The sequence below is a fragment of the Bufo gargarizans genome, chromosome 4, assembly GCF_014858855.1.
Source record: "Bufo gargarizans isolate SCDJY-AF-19 chromosome 4, ASM1485885v1, whole genome shotgun sequence".
NCBI lineage: Eukaryota > Metazoa > Chordata > Amphibia > Anura > Bufonidae > Bufo > Bufo gargarizans.
Genome location: NC_058083.1, coordinates 286,334,997 through 286,355,507, shown reverse-complemented (window position 1 = coordinate 286,355,507; position 20,511 = coordinate 286,334,997). Strand labels below are relative to the sequence as shown.

The 20,511-nt window shown below is 42.6% G+C and overlaps 1 protein-coding gene across 5 annotated transcripts in view; it reads left to right on the top strand.

Moving 5' to 3' along the window:
- SCML4 (Scm polycomb group protein like 4) overlaps nt 1-20,511 on the top strand; it is a 135,278-nt gene that overhangs the window by 66,163 nt on the left and 48,604 nt on the right. For 3 of the 5 annotated variants that reach the window (XM_044291561.1, XM_044291560.1, XM_044291565.1), the window contains exons 1-2: nt 344-417; nt 6,228-6,439. In XM_044291561.1, coding sequence (XP_044147496.1) covers nt 366-417; nt 6,228-6,439 — 264 coding nt within the window. In that variant the 5' untranslated portion in view covers nt 344-365. Of the gene's footprint in view, nt 1-343; nt 418-6,227; nt 6,440-20,511 lie in introns of those variants that run through there. The other 2 variants (XM_044291563.1, XM_044291562.1) reach the window with 1 other exon arrangement.

Sequence of the window (20,511 nt, the reverse complement as noted above, 5' to 3'; positions counted from 1 at the left end):
ACCTTCAATTGCTTTTTAATGGCTTTTGTTTTAAGATAACGCGATGAGTTAAGAAATTTGAGTTAAGAGTTTGTGTGTTAACCCTGCTACATCTGTATGTTTTCCGATAATTAAAAAAACTGGTGTCAGACATCAAGCAGCTTTTAGGGTTCGCTTATGCTTGGATATGGTGCCACTCTGACCTTTAATTAGCGTAATGTAATTGAATGGCTAGCTCACACGCAGTAATGGCTCTTATGTGGCTTCTGAAGGCCTGAATCCGTTCTTCATTCTTCTATTTTAGTGAAAGATCAATATGAACTAGTGAGGATGTGTGTCCCCCTACGGACACCTTGGGTGAATGTGTTCTCTTAACAATTGCCTTGATGACTGAGATTAGGAGAATTAAAAATGAAAAAAAAAAGTTAACAGGTGGAGGTGAGTATTTACTGATTTACTAACAGACTGTCACTGACCATTACTCTATAACAAGACGTGTTTTGGAGAAGGGTTGCTATGTGCTATGTACATTTACACTTTCCAGCTCATTAAGCAGCAGCCTTGGGTTCCTAGAAGCGATAAAGTAAAAGCTTTAAACTAACGCAGTTCAAATGCATTTTCCAAGTTTAGTAAATAATTAACACATAGAAGCAACATTATTCTGATGAATAACAAGGTATATGTATCTATCTATATATATATATATATATATATATATATTTGTATATACATTTCATTTAGCCAATGGGGAGGAATTCTACAGTGTGTCATGTGGTTAAAGATGATCATGTAGTAAAGGCCGTACATAATGGGGAGCATAGGACAATTGTCCCTTTTGCCAAAGTCATTATCTAGTCCTTTTTTTTTGTACACATCGGCTGTATAAAGGAATTAGTGTGGAAATTAATAGTGATGCAATTTGTGAGCAAATGCTGTTTCAGGAGTCAAATAAACATTTTATGAAGCAGCAGGGTGCATGCGTGACCAGAACTCTAGATTTCAAACTCCTCCTCACTGCAGACATGCAGTAAGGTGGAAACATACTGATGACCTATCAGCATCCCCGCCAACCAACTGTTTGAAGAGGAGGTGGCGCTCATGTGAGCACTACTTTCTCTTCATGATTACACTTTGCGTTGTCTCAGAAGTCTAAGCGGTGCAGTGTAATTACAAGTGCTTGTTCCATTCACTTAAATGGGAGAAACACTTCTAATTACACTGTGCCACCGCTGCAAGCAAGACAACGCCTAGTGTAATCTTGAAGAGGATGCAGTGCTCATACAAGCGCCGCCTCCTCTTCAAACAGCTGATGGGTAGGGGTGCTGGGAGTCAGACCCACACTGATCAGATACTGATGACCTATCCTGAGAATAGTCAACATGTACTGGCTGCACAACCCTTTTAATGTCTTTTTTTTGGAACAACCCCTTTGAAACTAGATTTTCTAGGCAAATTCATCAGCCTGTTCCCTACAAAAGATGGCCCTTTAACCTATTACTCAGATTTCCTAGTAACTTATGTAACTGAGAAAAGACAGAATATTTAAGACTTTGACACACAATGATAGCACAAGGACTTAAGGGTGAAATGTTCTTTATATTACAAAATGCCCAAATTACTATAGTCAAAAGACAGTGACATTTATTATGTGCAGTTATTATTGTACTAGCCATCTAGGGAACAATTGCTGGAAGATTTCATATATGCTGAAGTACAGGCTGAAATACTTATAATATTAGTTGGACAGACATAATATACATATTTGTTCTATGCACAATGTTTCCTTAGGGAAAATCTGGCAATAAAAATAAACTTGAACCACATTGATGTTTGAATGTGTGGCATTCCGGCACAGTGGAGCGCTCCGATCTTCACAATGAAAGTTTTTTTTCTTCAGACAGAGAGAGACATTTTTGTAAGACATCTACACCCATTTTTATTTGTGCTTTGCAAAGAGAAGGAAAACAAGCATTGGAAGCATCTATTCTAAGACACCATTGCTAGATGTAATAATATACTATCTGTATGTATGAAACCTGTGGGAGATTTAGACTTGTTTATTTAAGGCTATATCTGCCTTTGCATAATTTTTTTTTATTATTGTTCCAATGTATCTTTTTTTTGGGCTAAAATATATATTTTTTTCATTTGGTCTTTAAAAAAATAAAAATTAACAGTATTTGTTCTGCAGGGTTATGTTTCAGTCTATCTGCACCGTATTTTGCTTTTAGTTTCACGCTGAACCCTCAGGTTTCTAAAGGCTTGATGTCTAACCCTTATCTCTGAAATCCTGACAGTTCCCAAACACTCATTTAAGTCATATTTTTATTGTCATGATTTCCGAGACAAGGGCTACAGATCAAGCCATTAGAGCAGCAACCTGATGGTTCTGTCTAAAACTGAAAGCAAGGTACTCTACAGATAGACTGAAACTTGGAATCCCACCCACTTTCTTTCCTGCCTACTTGCAGTGCAAGCTTATGTGTGAACCCGGCCTTAGTCAGAACACTAGCACACAGGTATAGATCAGCTGAGCAATCAGCCCACTGCTAGTCTTCTCCAGCACACGCCGGCTGTGGGGAGAAAGAGCATTGCATCCTATTGCTAATGACGCTGTTGTGTCACCAGGGGGCATGGCATAGCAATGTGTCTCTCCTGAAGAAGTCACACTAAAGATGGAGCTCTTGCTGCTGCAGCCCCAACAGATAGGTTAGTCTGTGACATTACACCCCCTATTAAGGCCTCATGCACACGACCGTTTTTGTGGTCCGCATCCGGGTGCGGACCCAATTACTTCAATGGGGCCGCAAAAGATGTGGACAGCACTCCGTGTGCACCGTTCCGTGGCCCCGCCAAAAAAATATAGCATGTCCTATTCTTGTCCATTTTGCAGACAAGAATAGGCATTTCTACAATGGTCCACCCGTTCCGGACCGCAAAATATGGCACAGTCGTGTGCATGAGGCCTAAGAGGGGACAATGGACCCTCAACATGGGGAGCAGGTTTAAATGGAAATTTTTAATGGAACTCCCTAATTAGGCGAGGAGCTTGAACATCCCGAGCTGGCACCTATGTTCTCTCCTTAGGACCATACCTTTTCCAATGGATTAAGTACTGCATTGAACCTTGAACTTTGCAGGAATCAAGAATTCCTAACCGAGACAATGAAATCTTAGTCTACTTTCACACTCGCGTTTTGGCTTTCCATTTGTGAGGTCCGTTCAGGGCTCTCACAAGTGGCCCAAAAGGGATCAGTTTGCATTTTAATGCATTCTGAATGGAAAAGGATCCTCTCAGAATGCATCAGTTTGCATCAGTTCAGTCTCCATTCCGCTTTGTCCGTCTGATGAAACTGAGCCAAACGGATCCATCCTGGCACACAATGTAAGTGAATGGGGACGGATCCATTTTCACTGACACAATCTGGCACAATAGAAAACGGATCTGTCCTCCATTGACTTTCAATGGTGTTTTCAAGACGGATCCGTCTTAGCTATGTTAAAGATAATACAAACGGATCTGTTCTGAACGGTTGCAGACGGTTGTATTATCTGAACAGATCTGTCCATGACGGATCCGCACAAAACGCGAGTGTGAAAGTAGCCTAAGGATGTTGTCCATGAACAAAGTAGCCAATTCTTCTTGCATTAGGAAGTTTCTTTAATGACACCAGATGACACATCTTTGAGAATATATCTATGACTGTGAACAACCTACCCCGGGAGGGCAGAAGGTCCATAATGAAGTCTTTAGAGATGCGTGTCCTAAGTCTCTGTAGAATGGGCAAAGAACAAAGTATACCCGCAGGATGTCTCCTGAGTACCTTGGCCCTAGCACACAAATCACATCATCGTGTGACAAAGTAGGTCACCAGTAGGCCTGGGAGACCAGATGTTTAGTCCTCGCAATACCTGGATGACCTGCCAGTACAAAGCAATGAGATTCCTCTAAAAATTTAAAGGTCAAAATGTGGAGGCTCAAACTGTTTACCAGAGGGAAGATACTAACAACATTGAATCTTGGCAACCAGATCAGGATTAATGGTGGTGACAATGACACCAGGGGACAGAATGTTACTAGGTTCGGCATCAATGGAATCTTCAACACCAAAACTAAATGGGAAGGCATAAGCCTTTAGGTTACCAGGCCGAGGACGATAAGTGACTACAAAGTTAAACCGCGTAAAAAACATCCCATCGTGCATTCCATGGATTTAAGAGTTTGGCAGTATCTAAATAAATCAAGTTTTTGTGATCTGTATGCACCGTGATTTGGTGCTGAACCCCCTCTAAGAAGTGGTGCCACTCCTCAAAGGTTCACTTGATGGCCAACAGTTCACAGTTGCTGATGTCATAATTCCTTTTGGTGGAGGAGAATTTTCTAGAGAAAAATGCGCAGGGTTTCACATTAGTTAAGGAAGATGACCCCTGAGATAGTACAGCACCTACTCCTTCCTCAAAAGCATTCACCTCAACAACGAAAGGCTGAGTTACGTCTGGCTGGATGAGTACAGGTGCCTGAACGAAACTTCCTTTCAATGTATCAAATGGGCAGAGTCTCAGGACACAAATACAGAAGGTCAGCACCCTTCCTGGTTAAGTCAGTCAATGGTTTGAATTTTCTATAATAATTCGCAAAGCCAAGAAATCGTTGAAGAGCCTTGAGAGAGGTAATGTAGGCGTGGCACAATCGGCAATGGCTCGCACCTTACATACCAAATCTTTGGGGTGACAGGATATAACCCAGGAATGAGACCTCTCTTACTCCAAATTCACACTTGCTTAATTTTGCAAACAAATTATTGTCCCTCAGTTTTTGCAGGACCTTCCTCACATGCAAAATATTAGGTGACCAATCTGGGGAGAATCCTAGGATATCATCAAGATATACCACTATAAACTGACCCAGGAACTCTCGGAAAATGTTGTTGACTAAGTTCTGGAAAACAGCCAGGGCGTTACACAGCCCAAAGGACATTATCAGGTATTCAAAGTGCCCTTCGGGGGTGTTGAATGGAATGAGAGGAAGGGGGTACTGGTTCCGGACAGTAATTTTATTAAGATCCCTGTAATTACTACAAGGGCGCAAACCGCTGTTTTTTCTCAACAAAAAAAGAAGCCAGCCCCTACAGGAGATACAGATTGTCGTATGTGCCCTTTTTTTTACACTGTCCTGAATGTAGTCTTTCATATCCTGTCTTTCATGTGCAGAAAGATTAAAGATTTGTCCCTTGGGCAGTTTAGCACCAGGGACCAACTCAATGCAAAATCATATTCCTGATGATGAAGTAAAGCTTCAGAAGCCTCTTTGGAGAATACATCCTGGTCCCTGATGGACCCAGGAATAGGACCCTCTTTCAGATCTAGACCAAAGACAAGCAATAATTATAGCACTTAAGTTAGGACCTCACTTAGTTAATTATCCAGAACGCCAATAAAAAACTGGACAATGTTTTCTTAACCAGGACAAACCCAAAATATCATTAGCAGACAGAATATTCATAACCTATAACGGACGTTTCAAAATCAATAGACCCAACCATCATAATCCAATCAATAGTTTAATATTCAATAAACCCCCCTGGCTAATGGAGTAGGTTCAGGTAATTTATAGACCATGAGGCCCAAAGCAGATACAAAATAACAATTAACATAATTTGCCATGCCTTGAATCAACAAAAGCCAGACCTGAGACGGACCTTCCCAGTGAAGATAAATTAACAGACAAGAATACCTGTGCATCTGAGGCCTGTTTAACACTGGTGTTAATTGTTCTGGCGGGAGAACAGCCTGCTGGATACTTAACTGCCGTGTGCAGCCTGCGCTGCCGGAAGTCCGTCTGGCTCCATTCACTATAATAGGCACTGCCAGAGATCCGGCCGCAGCAGGCAAATATGCCTAGAGGTGGCTGGACAAAATCAGCTGCGGATCAGCTGAGCAAGCTAGTCTCCTCTAGCACATGGGGAGAAAGAGCATTGCATCCTGTTGCTGATGATGCTGTTGTATCATCATGGAGCACGACTTAGCCTTTGCACCGAAGCTGGAGATCTCACTGCTGGAACCCGGACAGGTAAAATCGTGACAATAGCCTTTAAAAATGACTACAACTTCTTTGCAGACCTACACATTTATACTGTATATTAGTAGTTAACTATTCATTCCCAACATAGGGAATCTGATACTTTTAAAATATCTTTGTTAATCAAATTGGATTTGTATAATGGAGCTTGTCCTTTGTTTCTTTACAGGTCAATTCTGGTGGATGAATCATTCTGTACTTTCTGTGAGAGAGTGCGGTGAAGAGATGCAGTCTCCTAGAATACCTGGCAGAAAAAGAGGGAGACCTCCTCTTCATTCCAACATTCTGAAAATGACTGTCCATAACTCATATTCGGGAGCAGCTGGCTCCATCCCTACTGTAAAAATTCCAAAGAAGAGAGGCAGAAAGCCTGGCTTTAAGGTATTGGTCTGAACATCTTTCTATATGATTGGATATATTTTGCACACCATAGTTTTGAAAATCAAAATAGGAGATGGTCTCTTCAAAAGAAATACAATCTTAAAACCCTTAGAATTTCATGTTAGCTTATGAATTTTCAAAATTAGCAAAAGAAAACGGGTTTAAGAAGATTCAAGCCTCACAAAACAAGTGACAATTTTTTTCTACAGGAATAGGGGATTGCAAACATATTTTTAGTGGTGGTATTTGCAAAATAAGGATTAGAAAAGCAGCATTCTATGCAAATTTGAATTACCAATAGATGGTTTGATATATTTTTTTTATCAAATAATGGGTCTTCATAGAATTATGTCATCCCAGTATCAGGCATAGGCCTAGCTATATATTTATTTTATGCAACTTAAAGGGGTATTTCTGTTTCACAATATTGGATGACCTATCCTGAGAATAGGTCCTCACTATCAGATCTGTAGGTGTCCAACTTGCCTAGTGATAAACTGTTTGAAGGGGCAAATGCCGTGTCACCTTCAATATTTAGCTGCACACCGTCTAAATTGTAGTGGTGGTGCAGGGTAATTTCAGCTTTTTGTCCCATTGCACAAGCCACGCAGCCCCTTAAACCAGCTAATCGACGGCGCTGCTGGGAGTCCCCACCAATCTGACATCAATGACTTATCCCAAGGATAGGTAATCACTATCATGAAATTAGAATACCCCTTTAACACCAACTTTCACTTCTTTCCTCACATTCCCAGTGGCTGAGAATTTTATATACTCTAAGGTGACTATGCCTTTTAATAGGCTAATTGACATCATTTGTGTTAATTGGAGGTGTACCTGTGGCAGTATTTTAAGGTTCACCTTCAAGGCCTATTTGTCTCTGTGTTTGATATGGGAAAATGAAAAGAAGTCATCCAAGACATTAGCAATTTCCAAATGCCTGAAGGTACCGGTTCAATCTGTTCAAATGATAATATGCAAGTTTGAAGACCATAAAACCATGCAGCCATTACACCATTCAGGAAGGAAACGTGTTATGTCTCATAGAGATCAACGTACTTTGGTGCAACAAAATACTAATCAATCCAAGAACAACAGCAAACAACCTTGTGAAGATGCTGTAGGATACAGGTACGAAATGATCTGTATGAACAGTAAAATGTGTCTTATATCGACACGACCTGAAAGGCCGCTCAGCAAGGATGAAGCCAATGGTCCAAAAATGCCATTTAAAAACAGGTTACAGTTTGGAACTGCACATGGAGACATAGGAGGTCATGTATTATCAGATCTGCTACTTTTCCCCGCTCACACCATTTATCATTTTCTACGCCTGTTTTAAGAGTAGAAAATGGTCTAAATTTAAGCTAGCAAGGCAGCTAGCTTACATTTAGACTGGCAGTGGATGTGCTAAAGTTATATAGAGGCCGGCACCTCTACATAACTTTGGTGGATCCACTGCCAGCACAAGGGGTTATTAAGACCAGCGTCTAAAACACCGGTCCTAATAAATGAACCCCATGGATCTTAATTTTTGGATAAATGACCTCTTGTTTCATGAAACAAAAATGGAACTATAATGACCTCAGTATGTATGGAGGAAAAAGGAGGAGGCTTGCAAGCCAAAGAACAACTTTCCAACCATGAAGCATGGAGTTGACAGTATCATGTTGTGGGGGTGGGTTGCTGCAGGAGAGGCTGGTGCACTTTACAAATTAGATGGCATTATGAAGAAATAAAATGATATGGCGATATTGAAGCAAAATCTGGACACATCAGTCAGGAACACATCAAGATGGCTGCAAATGGGTCTTCCAAATAGACAATGACCCAAAGCATACTTCTAAATTTGTGGCAAAATGTCTTAAAGGAAACAAAGTGAAGATAACAGAGTAGCCATCAGAAATTCCTGACATCAGTCACTAGGATTAAATGTCAGGAATTGTGAAAATCTGAGTTTTAATGAATGTGACTAAAGTATATGTAAACTGACGTCACATCTACACCCGGCGTAGGCGCATTGAGGATGGAGTGGCCGAGCGAGCGGCCGCCTCTCAGTGCGCCTGTGCCGATTGAAGACAGCTACGGCGCAGGCGCGATATTTTGAATTCAAACAGGGCCAGCAGAGAACGATCCCGTTCCCTGGCCCTGTCAATCAACATGCGGAGGGGGGCGTCTTTAGGATCGGAGGATGCGGCTGCTACCAGCAAGTAGCCGCCCTACTTGCTGGTAGCAAGGTAATTTGCATATTTTAAAATTACGTTTTTAACAAATTCTACTGAACAGAAATAATTATTTAGCTTATGTATGCAGAAATCGCACTATAGGGATTATAAGTAAACAACAAAAAAAAACACGATTTAGTGGGGTGACAGAAGCCCTTTAAGGTGCCCATACACCTTCAATAGCTGTTGGTCCAATGATAGGTGGCTGTGAGCAAAAACAATCTCATACACATACAAAATCGGTTTGGCAGACTGTATATGTGTTGCCAATGGGAAGAGAGGAGAAAACTGCTGCCACACACCTTTGGTGGTGACTAATCTCTCTCTCTCGATACGATCCAGCAAAAACATTCAATTTGCCAAATACTTCTATTATCAGACATTATTTGGGAGAGAGTTGGGGGCTCCTTGTACATGCTGGAAAAAATGGCAGGTTCAGCTGACAATGCACTGATGTATATTGGGGCCTTTACGCTATTGTAGATCTTGACTTTTCTAATTTAGATATTACAAAGCATTGTGTGATGGTACAAAACATTGCAAGACAATATTACATGGTTGTATTAAAAATTATTATTAATACTGTAATAACAAGTTATGTCAGAGGTGGACAGCATACAGTATATTTTGACATACTGAATACAACTGACCATCTAAAACAGATGGGATGCAGTGATGACAAAGCAGTAACATAAATCTGTTACATCAGTATGAACAAATAAAGTCAGCAGAGACAAGCAGTAAAAATGTAACAATGTTTCATTTAAGCCATCGAGAAGGCAGAGTTTGGACCAGATGGCCATTAGCACCATCTGCACTAAGGCTTTATTGGAACTCTCTCTATGCTATTATTGAAAGTATTTGGGTATTTACCAGCTGTATACATAATGGTCACAGATACCTGATATGAAAAACAAGAGCGGGAGTTCTGCTGGAGCCAAATGCAGTGGCTTTTGAAGGCACCTCCTTCAGTCCCTGAAATTCACCATTTAGTTTGTACTCTGTGGCTCCTTTCCCCCCAATTTCCAATGTATTTTTTTTATGCTTGGAAACACTGATTGGTAAAAAAGGGCAGAATCACCTCAAGAAATAGAAGATGAAGAATAGGCAGCACTCACCACTGAAGTTTTTTTGCGGTTTCTTCAGTAGTGGCCTGAGGAAGCGCAATTGTGTGCGAAATGGCCGTCGCCACTGCTGTACGTGAAAGTAAGGCAAACTGCACCCAGCCATGTGTATATAATGTACTGAGTTATTGAATAAAGAGTGAAGCAAGAATACTTCAGTGGTGAGTGTTGCTTATTCTTCATCTTCTATTTCTTGAGGTGTATCTGTCGACTATGAGGATTGTGCACCGCCAATACTGAAGGAGAGAGAGGAGGTATAATTGGACGATTTAGCAAGTGCTCCAGATTTGTTAAAAGGGTTGTCTGGGTTCAGAGCTGAACCCGGACATACCTCCATTTTCACCTAGGCAGCCCCCCTGACTTGAGCATCGGAGAAGTTCATGCTCCGATGCTCTCCTTTGCCCTCGCAATTTTCAAGAGTTCCGGTGACGAACCGGGCTCTCCATGGGGCTGGCAGGAAGCCCGGTGACGTCACTGGCACTGATGGGTGGGCTTTAGCGCTGCCCTAGATAGTAAAACGGCTAGGGCAGAGCTAAAGCACACCCATTAGAGCCGGTGACGTCACCAAACACACTGCCGCCCGGCAGTGTGTTGTTGTAAACAAAAGAGCCCGTGTCCTGTGCGATCTAACGCAGGGCAAGGGAGTGCATCAGAGCAGGAGATGCTCCGATGCAAGTATCAGGGGGGCTTCCTGGGTGAAAATATGGGTATGTCCAGGTTCAGCTCTGAATCCGGACAACCCCTTTAAGTTTCAGCTGTGCCACCAGCTCTTCTATGTTTTGTAAAAAAGGGCAGAATGTTGTGTTGATTTTCTTTAAATCCATATATTTCACCCCTCCCCCTAGCGGCACCCTAGGCAACTACCTATTCTACCTGTCCCTTATCCCACCGTGATTACAAAATTTGGTATTAACAAGTTTCCACTTTCTATAACTGGCTATACATTTTAAATAGCTGGCGGTAAGTAATTTAAAGTGTCCCCTAAAACATAACTTTTGTTATTATTGTTAGTAGAAAAAAAAAAAGGTTTAACCGTTTCCCAGTACGGCGCTGGCTGGGTCTTTAAAGATGGCGCCATAGCCGCAGATGGCCTGCTGTTTCTTATAGCAAACACCTGTGGCTTAATGTCGGCAACTGGCAGTAATGCCGATCGCGGACATTTAACCCCTAAAATGCTGTGGGCAATCCTGACCACGGCATCTGAGCGTGTGAAACACCGGAAGCGCAGGCTTCCGGTGATGCTCTGGCTCCCCCGTGCACTGATCGGAGGAGCCAGAGCTTGTGTGCAAAAGCCACTGTCTTTGTGAATGACAGGCTACTGCACAGTATTTCCTATGTAGCTCTTGCCTGTAATAGGGCTCCATAGGAAAGTAGCAATTTTATCATAGACGACAATGCTAGTGCACTGGGGTCTATGAGAATAGCAATCTAATGATTGCTTGTTATAGTTCCCTATGGGAACTATAAAAAAGTGTAAAAAATAAATAAATACATTTTTATAAATAAAAAAATAAAAAAACATAAAAATTAAAATCACCCAGTTTTTCCCCCAAATAAAAATAAAATAATTTTTTTTTTTTAAATACACATCATGGGTGTCGCGATGTGGGAAAAGCCCATAGTATAAAAATATAAACATTTATTCCCCATACACCAAACAGCAAAACAGGAAAAAAAAGTGTTAAAAATGTCTGATTCGCCGTTTTTGGTCTTTTAATTTTCTACAAAAAAAATGAAATAAAAAGTGATCAAAAAGTCATACACACACCCAGAATGGTATCAATAAAAAGTTCAGATTGCCTCGCAAAAAATGAGCCCCCACACAGCTCCATAAACATAATTACAAAAAAGTTATAGGGGTAAAAATATTGCGATGAAAAAATAAAACAGATTTTTTTCCCACTTTTTTATTATTTTATCACTATCAAAATGCAATAAAAACTATACATATAAGGTATCGCTGGATTCGTACTGACCAGTAGAATAAAAGTAACTGGTTAGTTTTATCGTACATCGAACGTTGTAAATAAATAAAAAAAAAACGTAAAACTGTGGTGGACTTGCTTTTTTTTTTTTTTTTTTTTACCCCATTTGGAATTTTTTTCCTGCTTCCCACTACATCATATGCAATAGTAAATGGTGGTGTTGGAAAGTACAACCTGTCCTGCAAAAAACAAGGCCTCATATGGCTATGTGAACAGACAAATAAAAAAAAGTTATGGCTCTGGGAAGGCAGGGGGCGCAAAACGAAAACGCAAAAACAAAAAAAAAACTCTGGGGTAGAAAGGGTTAAACAAGCTCCTATGTGTTACAAACAAACAACGTTACCAGATGTATGTACAAAGACGTGACTGCTGGTTGGGGTAGAATAGGGTCAGAGTTGGTGAGAGATATAGTCAAACCCTACACTTCTAATACTGTGTCCTCCAGATACTGGCCCTACTGGTTAAGGGCTGAAAGCAACAGGAGGCAAACAATCCCTATGAGACCGTACAGACCCTCTATAAACCCTTACTTTAGAAATAGTGTTGATCAGAAAACATTCAAAACATGTCTAGACATATTGACCAACAGCATGGTTGTCTAGCAAACTAGGTCCAAAGGGAAAGACTGCTGTATTTATGCACCAAGTACCACCTCCAGAGGAGTGTCTCTTCAGATCAGGAGCCAATCACTGCCTATCAGAAAAGATAGACTAGTCCCCCCCACCATTACCTTTGTACATGCATCAGCCAAAGATGGGCTATCTATGTGTGAGAGCAGTGTCTGCAACAGTGTAGCTTCGGTGATGCCCAATAGCGTCTAGAATTTATTGTACTACAACGATAGTGTCATGAGACTCAGAGAGAAACAAATAGTCCCAGCCTCATAGAGTGGGCGCTCCAGGTAAGGTTGTTCAGGAAGGAATGATAATCTGCCACATCCAGATGAGATGCACAGGGATCAAAATGCATTTCCAGAGAGCATACACAGTAGTATTGTAGGAGTGTTAATGCCACTCGGGGACGTTACACCATCACTGGGTAGGCCCCTTAAAGTGTCCCCTAAAACATTACTTCTACTATTTATTGTTGATTAAAAAAAAGGTTAAAACATGTGAAAGCAAACAAAGTTAAAGGGCTTCTGTCACCCCACTAAAGTGATTTTTTTTTTTTTGGGCTAGTGAAATTAGTTATATTGCGATATATCACAATATAATTGTGTTACTTACTTTGATCCAGCAGTTTCTTCAAAAAACGAAGTTTTATCATATGTAAATTCGGTCTCTAACAGCAAGTAGGGCGGCTACTTGCTGCTAGCTGCTGCAGAAATCCGCCCCCTCGTCGTGTTGATTGACAGGGCCAGTCGGGATCTCCTCCTCCGGCCAGCCCTGTCGGCATTTCAAAAATCGCGCGCCTCTGTTGATTCGGCGCAGGCGCTCTGAGATGAGGAGGCTCGTCTCCTCAGCACTCCCTCAGTGCGCCTGCGCCGATGACATCACCGAAATAGAAGACGTCATCGGCGCAGGCGCACTGAGGGAGTGCTGAGGAGACGAGCCTCCTCATCTCAGAGCGCCTGCGCCGAATCAACAGAGGCGCGCGATTTTTGAAATGCCGACAGGGCTGGCCGGAGGAGGAGATCCCGGCTGGCCCTGTCAATCAACACGACGAGGGGGCGGATTTCTGCAGCAGCTAGCAGCAAGTAGCCGCCCTACTTGCTGTTAGAGACCGAATTTACATATGATAAAACTTCGTTTTTTGAAGAAACTGCTGGATCAAAGTAAGTAACACAATTATATTGTGATATATCGCAATATAACTAATTTCACCAGCCCAAAAAAAAAAAATCACTTTAGTGGGGTGACAGAAGCCCTTTAAAGGGCATCTGTCAGCAGATTTGTACCTATGAAGCTGTTTGACCTGTTGTATGTGTGTATGACAGCTGTAGGCATCTCTGTTGTTCCCATGTTCATATGTGTCCGCATTGCTGACACAACCCCCGGAATCCTGGCTCCACATCATAGCTACCAATGGCCAAGCGGTGGTCGTGATCCAGGTCCTGGAAGATGACAATTGCCCTGTGGTCCTGGGGATGAATGTACTCGGCAACTGTTACACTGAAGCGCTGGAAGCCTTTAAGAAAACCCTACTGACCGCACCCTGTGTAACTCAACACGTCATAAACCAGACCATCCAGGTGCTAGCTGCCCAACAAAAATTCAGCAACCGACAGGGTGAACTCTGCTGTGTTCGCATCAAGGATGCTCAACCTATTAAACTCCAGCCTGGAGCAGAGACCCTGATATGATGCAAGGCCTGCATCGGTGTCCGAGGTCAGGATTACCCGGCCCTTGTGGAACCCCTGCATCTACAAGATCATCCCCTTGTCCTAGTCGATAGGAGCTTGGTCACTATGTCGCATGAAAATGTACCCATTCGCTTGGTTAATCTAAGTGGCGAAGCAGTAGAATTAAAAAAGTACTATTCAGTGGTGAGTCTATATCACGTCTGTAAGCAGGATATCTTGGATCCTCCTACTGCTGCGGCCCAGCAATCGCTCCAAACAGCGGATGCAGCCAAAGACTCACCTGAGCAGCCCTGGTGGGCCGAACTTCATTTTAGAGATGCCACAACCTCTGCCAGACACATCAAAGGTGTGCTGGACGTATATCCAAAGAACACCACTAAGTCCTCAGCAAACAACCCCTGGACTATGGTCTAACTAGCCTAATAAAGCACACTATTTCAACCGACACTCATCCTCCCATCAAAGAGAGATATAGGCCAGTGTCTTCAGCCCTATATCAGCAGGTGAAGAAGATGGTTCATGATATGAAGACGGCTAATGTCCTCCAGGATAGTCACAGCACCTGGGCTGCCCCTCTGGTCCTGGTAAAAAAGAAAGATGGAACCATTAGTTTCTGTGTGGATTACCACAAGATCAACAACATTACGCACAAGGATGCGTACCCTCTGCTACAAATTGAGAAGTCTCTAGCAGCCCTGGGATCTGCTGCTTATTTCTCAACCCTGGATCTAACCAGTGGCTATTGGCAAGTCCCCATGGCACCAGAAGATAAAGAGAAAACAGCTTTGACTACCCCTGTTCGAGTTAAACTACATGCCATTTGGGTTGTGCAATGCCCCAGGGACATTTCAGAGACTCATGGAGAGATGTCTTGGACACAAAAACTTTGAAACCATATTGCTGTACTTGGATGATGTGATCGTCTACTCCAAGACCTACGAATAGCATTTACAGCACTTGGCGGAGGTGTTCCAGACTTTGGCCCAATATGGATTGAAAGTAAAGCCTTCAAAGTTCCACTTACTGAAGCCCCAAGTAAAATACCTCAGACATGTGAGTGCGGAAGGCGTGAAACTGGACCCCGATAAGATAGCTGCAGTACAAAGCTGGCCAGCTCCTAAAACAGTCAAAGACGTCAAGAGCTTTCTTGGATTTGCGAGTTACTACCGGAGATTTATCCCACACGTCGCTCAAATTGCGGAGCCGATCCAGGAGCTTTTAAAAGGTCATCCTAAAGGCTGTCAGAATGCTAAGATACCAGTAGAGTGGAAGAAAAACTTACAGAACCACCGGTCCTGGGCTACCCTGACTATAGCCCGCCATTAAGAAAGATTTAGGAGCCGTACTATCAAATGCGGGACAAAAGCCGGAACTGAAAGAGTCATCGCCTATGCCAGCAGGTCTTTACGAGTGCTGGAGTTGAATTACCAGAATTATAGCTCTTTTAAACTGGAATTCCTTGGTATGGGCTGTAACTGAGAAGTTTAAGGATTATCTAGCGGCCACGCCTTTTACTGTCTACACTGATAATAATCTGCTGGATCTCTTGAACACTGCACATTTGAGAGCTCTGGAGCAAAGATAGGCCTCTACACTGGCAAACTTCGACTTCACCATTAGGTACCGGACTGGCAAAACTAATGACAATGCTGACGCCTTGTCCAGGCTACCTGCCCAGACTAAATGCCAATGTTCTACTCCCGATTTGCCTTGACAGGAAACTCTACACACTAGGCATCATCCCCCCAAAGCCACTAGTTCTCCATAGCCCTGTGTTCCCTCACTGCCAGTTGAGAAAGAACTCTGGCTCAAACTACAAGCAGAGTAAAGTCATCGGAGAACTGTTGGATTATTTGGCCAGGGGGCACGTACCGGAGAGAGGATCCGGCAGCGGAGCTGATTCGCCTCTGGTGACAACGAAAACAACTCTTCCTACAAAGAGATCTGCTCCTCAGAAGAATGCTCAATCCAGTCACCTGTGAGCGCCTCCAACAGATAGTAGTGCCCCGAAGAGATGCTAAGATGGTAATGGACATGTACCATAACAGGTCTGGTCATTTTGGAACCCCAAAAATGGAAGCCACCATCAGGCGGCGTTTCTACTGGACTGGCATGAGAAATGATATTGAAACCCGGTGCCGGGAGTGTCCCACCTGTGCTGTGGCCAGGGGAGAAAGACATGACCAGCGAGCCCCTTTTCATCCCATAGTGAGTAGGAGTCCTTTACAAATTGTGGCTATTGACCACATTAAACTGGAACACAGCAGATCCGGAAACACCTATGTTATGACAATCATAGACCACTATACCACGTTCGTCGTGGCTGTACCTTTCAAGGACTTAAATGCTAAAACCACAGCAGCTGCCATGTGGAAGAGCTTCATTTTGCTGTATAGGTTCCCTGACAAGATACTCAATGATCAAGGATCCGCATTTGAGTCTCAGTTCTATGGACTTTGTGCCCTGTACAACTGCAAAAAACTGAGGACCATCGCATATCACCCTTAAGGGAATGGGCTGTGTGAAAAGATGAACCAGACACTGATCAATATGCTCAAGGCTGTGCCACCTCACAAGAGGGCCGAGTGGCCTTTGCTTCTCCCTGAATTAGTGTACCTGTACAAAAACACCACTCATTGCTCCACTGGGTACACCCCATACTACCTCATGTTTGGAAGATAGGGCAGTTTACCTGCAGACCTCGCCCTCGATGTTTCCTGTGCTGGACTCTGAACCACTCCTTCCCCAATATGAGTGGGTCAAAGAGCATCAAAAGCGCTCAGAGGATGCCAGAGAAATAGTGGACTCAAAAATAGAGAAGGCCCAGCAAAAAAATAAAATAAAACAGGACTTTGATCTACATGCACATGCTAAGCCCTTACAACCAGGAAACAAGGTCTGGCTCAGAAACAATCACCCAGTGAGCAAGCTGGATAGTCGCTGGGACCGTGAGCCATATACAGTAATGGCTGTTCCCTCATTGGAGGTCTATGAGATCCAGAGAGAAGATAAAGGTACTCAGCGAGTACACCGCAACAGGCTCAAGAAATACCTGCAGGAACCTGTTCAGTAGCAGCCAGAAGTGGATAAGTCACCTGAGCTACCATTGTCTCCAGAAACCGAGACTCCAACAGAGTTGTCTTCAATGCTTGACCCCCTTCAGTGTTTTTTCCAGCCTCAAATACGAGTCTTTATGCCAGTTGCTGAGATTACTGCGTCTACAGAACCAAGTCTGATTGCTGATCCTCCTTCACAAGTCCCAGACTCTACCTCCACCCCCGGGGACTCTGAACTGTCCTTGCGGAGATCCCAACGGACCACTAAAGGTCAGCTGCCTGCCTGTTTACAGGGACTTTGAGCAGCGGCTGAGGCGGAGACTTCCAGCCCTTCCTGTAAGTCAACCAGTGCTGTGAGAATACCATCCATTCGACTACTGGAGCCACAACAGGGAATGCTTATATAGGGTAAGAGAATTGTTGGTCTTTCCGTTTTGTTGCCCTGTTTTACCTCTTGCCTAGAAGAGCACAGATTGTTAAGATTCCATCCATCAGCCAAAAAACGATCTCTAGCTTGTGCACATTGGCACCAAAGCTCATGCGGATTACAAATTAAATGTTTTCCTTTTTGCATTATATGTTCCAGTTTTGCAACGTTACAAGCCTGCACCCAAAGAAAGGACTCAAACGTGTACCTGAGGTCTTTGTGATTTCTCTTGTGACATTTTTTGCACAATATTTTTTGCACTAAAGTTCTAAGGTTCTGCAACGTTCAAGCACATTAGCCCATTGTATGGACTCTGTTACGGGTACAACAATGTGACCTCTTATGCACTTTTTGAATGGACTTTGGACTTTATACTGTTAGCCAGATAGTTAGCATCCTTGCTTCATTGCTCATATGGACTGCCTCTGAGAACACTGAATACTAATGGTCCCACTTTGCCTTGTGTTAGTTAGAAAGCCTAGGTGGTATATTGTCTGATTTGCATATGCCTTTAACCTTTGTCTCTTCACAGAATTAGGAGGGGAAAGAGCCAATATGTCCTGTGTCTTTGGGATCATGTGCTGTTGCTACACAGGGAGAACCAAGTGGTAAAGTCACAAGCAGTCTTTACATCTCAAAAGGGTAACCACACTGCTAATGTGTGTTTAGAGGGAGTAGCCCTCATAGGAGTTCTGGTAGAGAACCGATTCCTCCTCCTAGTTTAGTGTGTCAATAGGCCCCGTCTTATGGACATAAATGTAAAAGCTACCTGTTCACTGTTCAGTAATCAAGGGGACAAAGCGTAAAGCATTCTTAGGCCTTGGTGCTTGGAAGGGAATACAGGATGAAGCCACCATTCTATTTGTGGGCTTTCATTGAATTGTGGTGGGATTACAGAGTGAAGACACCCCCGCACTTTCTTTGGTACTAGTACACACAAAAGAAAGTCAGGAATGATTGCTTGGTGCATACTCTTTGGTTCTCTGGTTTATACAGAGAGGGAAAACTGTGAATAGACACCCTACTCATACGGGCAGAGACCTAGTGGTAGCCGTTGCTTTATCAGTCTATATATGTAATAAAAATAGTCTCATGCAGCACTTTAATTTCCCTTTGGGTACCCTTAGAGCACACCCTAAGCACAAGTCGAGGGCAGCTTTGTTTTAAGTAAGGGGGAATGTAATGCCCCCGAGTGGCATTACCACTCCTATACCCTGCTTCTATCTGTGAATGCTAATATAATGTTATCTTATGCATTTATTTCCAGGTCCCTAGACACAATCCCAGGTCCCTGTGCATTTATAATAATGTTATGTAATTGTTCATGTAATGTGCTGGTTCACCAGCAGGTGGCAGCAACTATGGCAGAGCTACACTTAGAGAGAATGGAATTCACCATTCCATTCTCCCCTTTTGGACAAAAGTGGGCCAGTCCTGTTTGCTACCAGAAGGAGGTAGGGAGTTCTGGTGTGTTCTGGTTGAGACTTCATGTTGGAGCTGCCAGGATTATAACCTATTCCCTGGCATAATCCAGAGTCAGACTACAGAGAGAATTTGCAGCATCCTGCAGAAGCAGAGATTCCATTCAAGTCTGTTAGTACAGCAAAGCCAAAGAGAAACCGATGTAGCAGAGTTGAGATTGTTTGCCTGCCAGAGTTGATGCTAAAGCTTGCTGGAACCAAGATAAAGTCTGTAAACCATTTGGAGAAACGTTTATGCAAAGTTAAGCTGCCATTGAACTTCATCACAAGGTCTGGACTCAAATATTTCTTCAAATCCCTCAAATTGTTCACCCTATTTGTCTGCTTCAAAGCCAACGCCTGGGGTTCCAGCGTATCCAGGTTGGAGCACCATGACACGTGCACAAAACATTAAGGGACATTATAGGCCATTCATACATCTGGGTACCAACACTATCTTTTAAAGGGACTCCGTCCCATTTTTGCTTCATTGCAACTGGCATCACAAAACACTTATCTCATCTTAAAGGGACCCCTTGCGGACCGCTGTTGTTGCTATGGCATTAACAAGAGTGCCCCAGCATCCCTGGGAAGGCTAAATCTTTCCAGTTTGTGGTAACTGTTCAATCAATAGCTATTCCTCATAAACTCCCTATACACATTTATGCTTAATTTGGGAAAGAGGGGAAATATAATATGTTCATCCCTTATCCTGACATTATAGCAGCTAAATCCAGCTAGTTCAATTTCACAGACCTCAACTTCATAACTTTTATTTTAGATTTTTTCCTTTATTTTTTTCATTCCAAATTTTACCCATCCATTCTTGAACAGCTTGGGGATTTTCTATATACTCACTTGATTAATTTTGTAAATTGTTTCTACTTTTACTGCACCCACTCTGACAATTCTGGCTTTTATTAGCCATTTCTAAATGTCACAGATTATTCAAACAGCTTATTAGAACTCATCAGGAGTAGGCAATCCATGACGCTCTCAATGACTCTATTACCATGGCGACAAAATTTAATCTGGAAAATCAGCATTGCTTCTCTATCAGCATTTGCTTTCTGGAAATATTTCTCATGTTGTTTCTATGATCTAATCTGTGTGATCTGTGTGATCTGTGTGCACGAACCACACAAATTACAAATAAACAGGAAACACTGCAATGTAAGAAAGAGTAAAAAAGACTCCTACATGTCCCCTGTGAGTGTGATCATAGGACACAATAAGGGCTTTTTAGAAAATGTAAATTGCCTTCATCTTGTCATCTTAAAAGAGTTTGTCTTCAGATAAGAAATCACGAAACACATTTGCACAAAAGCATTGCCAATTATTATATAGTTCGCTTTATTATGTGTCAGCATGCCATTTTTCTGCATTTTGAATAGTGACACATAATTCTCCAGTCCAAAACAGTTGGTCTGGAGGATGCTCGGTAAAGATTTCTATGGTCATGGATTGTGTCATACATTTCTATAACAGCAACG